The sequence below is a fragment of the Trachypithecus francoisi genome, unplaced genomic scaffold (assembly GCF_009764315.1).
Source record: "Trachypithecus francoisi isolate TF-2019V2 unplaced genomic scaffold, Tfra_2.0 Lachesis_group3, whole genome shotgun sequence".
Classification (NCBI taxonomy): Eukaryota; Metazoa; Chordata; class Mammalia; order Primates; family Cercopithecidae; genus Trachypithecus; species Trachypithecus francoisi.
Window position 1 is genome coordinate 113,868,065 of NW_022681468.1, and position 7,337 is coordinate 113,875,401.

General features: G+C 50.9%; 1 protein-coding gene across 1 annotated transcript; it reads right to left on the reverse strand.

Annotated features, from left to right (window-relative positions):
- Positions 1–2,652: 2,652 nt before the first annotated feature.
- Positions 2,653–5,058, reverse strand: LOC117071243 (putative GED domain-containing protein DNM1P46). Its single transcript, XM_033191002.1, is given in 3 exon segments — positions 2,653–3,373; positions 4,089–4,179; positions 4,182–5,058. Coding segments are annotated over 3 exon segments (420 nt in total). The 5' UTR covers positions 4,356–5,058; the 3' UTR covers positions 2,653–3,218.
- Between the last annotated feature and the right edge of the window lie 2,279 nt (positions 5,059–7,337).

Genomic DNA, 7,337 nt, shown 5'->3' on the forward strand with positions numbered 1-7,337 from the left:
AAGACAAGATCCCTGTCTAATGGGGGGCAGACAACCAGACCCTTTGCCACCTTGACCAGGGCTGAGTCCTTACATTCCTGGACGGTGATGTTTGTTATTGAAAAGCCAGAGGCTGGTGGAGCTGGTTTGTTTGGAGGAGGCCTGATGGCCTCCCTACTCTCACCAAAGCGACTTTTCCCTCTGGGGGCTCCCATCTTCTTATTCAGAGAGGCAGCTGAGGCAGGACAGTGGGGCTAAGTGTAGAGCAGGCGAGGGCACCGGCTGCTGGGGTGGCCCCCCTTCCCCAGTGTACATATAGTATCTGTGTAACATTTTGTATATTCCAGGGTTTAGGGCCACCCCCTGTATCGTACCTCATGGAGGTTGGAGCTGGCATATGGGGAGGAGGTTCTAATCATTATTTATGGCTGGGAGTCTTATTTATTGATAGCATAGGACAGAGGAAGGAGGTAGGAAGGGGATGGGTTGTGGCTCCCTGGTGATATGACTCCTGTTTATTTTGCTTTTCATTTTGGAATAAATGGATTTAGCCATACTGCTCAGCCTGGTGGGTTCCCGTTTCCCTCACTGGGTCCTGGAGTTTGTGCCACTGAATGAGGAGCCGTAGAGTGTCTGAGCATGTCCAGCTCAGCTGTTGGGGACTTTCCAGGCCTGTTACCTGTATGCTGCCTGGTGACACCTGGTGGATTTCATCGGGACTGCCATGGTGCCTATGGGGGACAGTGAGGCCCTGACAGCCAAAAGGCTCAGAAGCCTCATCTGTTGGTGGCCGGGAAGGCAGATACCAGCATTCAATGGCACTGACTTCCATCCACCCCAGGCATCTTCCATTCCGTCCCCCTGCCTCCCTCTCCTGTCTGCACCTGGTGGCCTGTTCTGTCTGTCCCTCCAGTGCACCTTGTGACCTGTTCTATCTGTCCCTCCAGAGTGCCGGCTGCCCTGCAGGCTCCCTCCAGGCTGAGTTCATGGCCCTGTACCCTAGTGACCAGAGCAGGTTTCACAGCACAAGAGCCAGCTAAGCTCCAGGGGCTTTCCAGGAAAAGTGTCTCTTGAAAAGGGTGTGGTCTTTTCACCACCACCAACAGCACCCTAGAAATGGCTTGGCCTTTTCCCTCCCCTGAGCTCCACAGAGAACACAGCCAGCAGAGGACACATTCCTTGTCATCCAGAAATAGGTTTGATTCTCATCTGAGGGACAGCAGGACTGGTAGAGACTTTCAGGCCACACGGCTGCCTGCATCGCACCCCCATGCTTGGTGGGGGGTGGGAGGGATGGTGGAGGCTGGCTGTCCACAGGCCACGCATGACAGGGACACTCACTGGAGGTGGTGCAATTTGGAGGGGAATGTCACGGGAGAGCTTTCTCTTGTTGGGCCACAAGATTCCACAAGGACAGCATGGTGACTGATTCCCAGCACTAGAGGCGAGGCGGTCAGCCATGTTTAGGGGTGTGTGTGTGTGCATATATATATATATATATGTATTTATAGATATTTATAGAACAGGGCAGGGCATACCACAGAATATTTATAGATATTTATAGAACAGGGCAGGGCATACCACAGAGGGGCACAAGTTTTCAGCAACAGTCACACCTGGATGTGTCAGCTCAGCACTACAACAGACTAAGTCACAGATGAGGGGGGCTGGTTTTGGGCTGGGGAGCCACTGTCAAGTCACAGGACACCCACCCAGGCAGGCTTGGAAAGGGAGGCCTCAGAGAAGAGGAGGATCTGTTTAGAGGTCAAAGTGGGGCCTGGGGCTCTCAGGACAAGATGGATTTGTTTGACCCGATCAGCTGGCAGTTGGAGAGAAAGCAGAGAGAAAATGGGAGAGAGAAAAGTGAGCAAAGAGCTGGTGAGGCAAGCGCAGAGCACGGGTGTGCTGCAGCAGCTATGGAAGGGCTGCAGAGGGGAGGGTGCAGGTGCAGATGTGGCAAGATTCCTGTAAAAGAGGGGCGCTCCAAGGTAAATGGGAGGAAGATGGAGGGAGGAGCCAGAGCTTCACAGTTAGTGCCTGGGGACTGTGGTGGCCCTCCCCAGGCCACACACACTGGCCTCTCTCATGACACCCAGGCAGTGCACCCACAATTCAGACCAATGCTCAGCCCCCTCAGGCTTCCCTCTTCTCTGGTCACCCTCTCTTCCAACCCACTGGCCCAGGGCCACCTCTCACCTTGGCGAGCTCCACCCAACAGCCAACAGGCCTGATAGAGAAAGAACACTGCTTGACCCAGGATGGTGAACCTTAAAGGGAAGGATGGCTGGAGTGAGTGCCAGAGGCCCCTCTGGGTGGTCAGAAAGCCCAGAACCCTCTGAAAGGACCCTGGGGGAGGCAGGAAGGGCATATGCCACTGGTCATAGACTTATAAATCTAAGAGGGGAACCTCAGCTGGTTGCAGAGTCTGCAGGTCACATAGGTGAGGCTGGGCCCTTCCTGCCAGGAAAAGCACAAGAGGAAGAGTCTGTGACAGGGGAGGTGGGTAGGCTCGCTAGGCGGAGTTCAGCTGGGCCAGCAGGTACTGTGTTCCCCTTGGTTGAATAGCACAGTTGACCCCTAGGAGCAACAGGCCAAAGTGCCTTAGCCCGCTGGCTGGTGATACTGCTTCAGTGGGGGCCAGGGACCTTGCCTTCAGTCACATGCTAGCAGCTATGATGGTACCTGGCAGGAAGGGATGGGGCCTGTGTGTTCCTGCCTAGCCTGTGAGGTGTGTTGTGGGATGACCACGTGTATGGGACTCTCAAGATTTTATCCTAGATCACCACTGGATTGCAGACAGATAGAGGAGGTGGGACCCTAACTATCACCCCTGCTCTGCAGTGGATTCGGCTCTCGGCACTCCCAGGCTGGGAGCTGGATGCCCTGCCCTGGCAGCATGACTCAGACTGCATGACAGGTATGGTGTGTCCAGGATGATGTTTCTAGGCCTCTGGCCACCTCATAGTCCAGCCCCACACACAACCCCCTCCAAGCTCCCAGCCCCTACACCATAAGCCATGAGCTCTCTGTCCTCTCTGATGACTCCAGAGAGCACCCACATCTGCCAGCTTGGGAATGGAGCCTGTTCCAAGAGCCCACAGGCTCAGCTATGGAGGCTGGGGTCCTTTGAGGCTGTGGGGGCCAGGCCTGGTGCCTGCATCCAGCTGGGATGCTGTGCACCTGCAGCCAGGAGTTGTCCATGGGCCCCCGTGGGCATGCTGTCAGTGATTGTGTTGATGTCACTGATGATGCTGGGCACCTCCCTCAGCACGTGGTGCATGCACAGCATCTCGTTGCACTGCTGTGCCTGCTCTGCCGACTCCTCCATCAGCATGTTCTTGTCTCCATGTGAGTGCAGGTTGGCCAGCAGATCCGAGAAGATGAACTCCTTGATCTTAGAGTGGGCAAAGAGGGAAGGAAGTTGAGACCTGATGCCTGTGCCACCCAGGCCACCTGGCCAGTCCCTGCTGGGACTGTGCACTGGACTTGGAGCCCCAAGTGTGGCTTTTCATATGCAGCTTCTACACCACTTAGACTCGAAGACCCACCTCCACACTGCCTTTTTTCACTCAGATGGGGACACCGAGGCAAAGAAGAAAAGTCACCTGGCCAAGGTCACAGATCTGGGAGGGGAGTCAGGACCTATCGTGGCACCAGGACACCTGTCTACTCAGTTTTTAATTTTTGGAGATAGGATCTTGCTCTGTCACCAGGCTGGAGTACAGTGGGCGAGATCACTGCTCACTGCAGCCTCAACCTCCTGGGCTCAAAGTGATCCTCCAATGTTAGCCTGTTGAGTAGCTAGGACTACAGGCACATGCCATCACCAGGTCCAGCTATTTTTTAAATGTTTTTGTAGAGACCAGGTCTCACTATGTTGCCCAGGCTGGTCTCAAACTCTGGGGCTCAAGTGATGCTTCTGCCTTGGCCTCCCAAAGTGCTGGGATTGCAGGCATGGGCCACTGTGCCCAGTCCCACGTTATAGTTCTATGGGACAGCTCTGGTCTTGACCATGCCCCTCTCCCTGGACCTGGTCCCATAGGGCTGGTTGGCTTTTCTGACAGCCCAACATGGCCACCTGCATCCCCAGTGCCACAGGAGCCCCCTGCCCCCATGAGGCGGTGCATGCACGTTGTTGATCCTGAGGTGCGTGGTGGTCTTGGGCATGAGACCAACCATGAGGTCCCACACGGTCTTGTTGTGACAATGGTCACATAGGAGTCCACCAGGCTCTGGGTGGTCTCCATTTGCCACTCCAGCTGTGTGTCCATGGAGTGCATGAAGCTGTCAGAGCCATTCTCCTCAGCCTTGCTGGCCTGCCATGGAGAACACAAGGGCATCAGGGTGGCCACGTCATGCAGCCAGGCTCCAGGCATCCCCAGGATCTCAGCCCCTCCGAAGGTGCCTGGAACATTGAGGCACAGGGAGAAGCAACCGGCCAGAACACACACCCAGCTCCCCACACACTCTAAAGGGTTTCACGTCTCTGCCTCTCAGGACCCCACGCCCCCTTCTATTCAGCCTTGTCTTAGTTCTGACTCTAGTACCCAGAATTTGCCTCCATTACCCAATCGAGAAATTAGAAAAGAACATCTCCAGGTCCCTTGCTTGAAGACCCGGCCAGAGCTGGTGCCAGGCTGCAGACACCTGGCAGGAGGTGAGAAGGGCATACTCACCTTCCCCTTGTCCTGGGAGGCCCATGTACCAACATTGCCACCACCACTGCCACCTAGGAGCACAGCCAAAGTAGGCACACTCACAGGAAAAGGGGAAGGGTTGAGTGAACCTGGGACACTGCACCCCAACTTTAATGTGTTGATGAATTCAATTTGCTAATATTTTGTGGAGAATTTTTGCATCAATATTCATCAGTGATATTGGCCTGTAGTTCCCTGTTTTGGATGTGTCTTTGGTTTTGGTATCAGGGTAATGCTGGCCTTGTAGAATGAGTTTGGAATAGTTTGGGTAAGGTCTCTAGTTTTGGAATAGTTTGGGTAAGGTTGGTGTGAGTTCTTCTTTAAATGTTTGGTAGAATTCAGCAGTGAAGCATCAGGTCCCAGACTTTTCTTTGCTGGGAGACTTTTTATTACTGCTCGACCTCATTATTTCTTATTGGTCTGTTCAGGTTTTGAATTTCATCATGGTTCAATCTTGGAAGGCTGGATGTGTCTAGAAATGTATCCATTTTTGGTAGGTTTTCCTATTTCTTTGCATACAGTTGCTTGTAATAGCCACTAGTGTTCCTGTGAATTCTGGGGGTATCAGTTGTAATGTTTCCTTTTTCCTCTTTGATTTTATTCACTTGGGTCTTCTTTTTGTCTTAGTCTTAGGCTAAAGGTTTGTCAATGTTGTTTATCTTTTCCAGAAACCAACTTTTCATTTCATTGATGCTTTTGATTGTTTTCTTCATTTCAATTCCATTTATTTCTTCTCTGATCTTTATTATTTCTTTTCTTCTACTAATTTTGTGTTTGCTTTGCTCTTGCTTTTCTATTTCTTTAAGATGCATTGTTAGGTTGTTTATTTGATGCTTTTCTACTTTTTAAAAATAGGTGTTTATAGCCATAAAGTTCCTCTTAGTACTGCTTTTGTCATATGCCATAGGTTATGGTATGTTGTGTTTCCATTATTATTTAAGAAATGTTTCAACTTCCTTCTTAATCTCTTCACTGACCCACTGGTCATTCCAGAGCATATTATTTGATCTCCATGTGCTTGTATAGTTTCCAACATTTCTCTTGTTACTAACTTCTAGTTTTATTCCATTGTGATCAGAGAAGATGTTTGATATTATTTCATTTTTTCTAATGTTTTAAGATGTGTCGTGTGACTTAAGATATAGTCTATCTTTGAGAAGGATCCATGTGCTGAGGAAAAAAATATGCATTCTGTAGCCCAAGGGAGAAGACACCCACCCCCACTCTGCTACAACATACAGCGTTCTGCTCAGGGATGCTGCAGTGGTGTGCTGTTGTTACACAAGGGGCTCTCTGTTGAGGGGGGAACAGAAGTCTGAGGATCAGGCTTGTTTGGTGGAGGAAAGAGAGACTGCCACTCAGGGCTGCTAAAATGTGTGTGGCAGAGTATCAGAAAGGATGGAGTTGCAGAGAAGGAGCCCCAGAAATCTTGCAAAGGTTGCTGCAGGTCCTTTGCCAAATCCCAAATGATGAATGTGTGGGTTGAGACTGCAAGGCCCAGCACAGAACAGCCCATGGAGAGCTGAAAGCTAAACAGTGATTTCAGTCATCACAGAGTACTGGAGACACATCTGAATTCTGGCTGAGCCACAGTCTCCACTCTTGGAATCTCAGGTCTTGATGAATATCCCAGACACTCCCAGGAGGGCCTAGAAGGCCATGCCTTGGGATTAAGGAAGATTCCCCAGGAATAAGGGCAAAACTAAAAAACAGCTCACCCTAACAAAACCTAAAATGTAGCCTGACACACGTGATCAAGTTAACCCATCAGTAATTTAATTCCCTGCCAAAACAAAACTCAACACTAGAGTAGGATAACATAATCCACATCTCTACAATGAAGGTTCAAAATGTCCCACAGATCAAGTAATACTTACTAGATGTGTGAAAAAGTGAGAAAATATATCCTAAAATTAAGAGAAAACCACTCAATACAAACAGACCCACAGTGCATGGTGGCTCACGCCTGTAATCCCAGCACTTTGGGAGGCCAAGGCATTAGGTCACTTGAGCTCAAGACTTTGAGACCAGAGTGAGCAACATGGCAAAACCCCATCTCTACTAAAAATTCAAAAATGAGTCGGGTGTGGTGGTGTGCAGGGGTCCATAACCCCCGGGCTGTGGACTGTACCAGTCGGTGACCTGTTAGGAACCAGGCTCTGCAGCAGGAGGTGAGTGGTGGGCAGCGAGCGTTACTGCCTGAGCTCCGCCCCCCATCAGATCAGAAGGCGTTAGATTCTCATAGGAGTGTGAACCCTAACGTGAACTGCACATGTGAGGGATCTAGGTTTCACACTCTTTATGAGAACCTAATGCCTGATGATCTGAAGTGGAACAGTTTCATGCCATAACCACCGCCCCCGACCCCATCTGTGGAAAAATTGTCTTCCATGAAACCAGTCAGGACTGCTGGTTACATGTGCCTGTGGTCTCAGCTACTTGGAAGGCTGAGGTGGAAGGACGGCTTGAGCCTGGGAGGTGGAGGTTGCAGTGAGCTGAGAGCATGCCACTTCACTCCAGCCTGGACAACAGAGTGAGATCTTGTCTTAAGAAGAACACAAAAACAACAACGACAACAAAAAAAACAGGGCCAGGCATGGTGGCTCATATCTGTAATTCCACACTTTAGGAGGCTGAGGTGGGTGGATCTCCTGAGGTCAG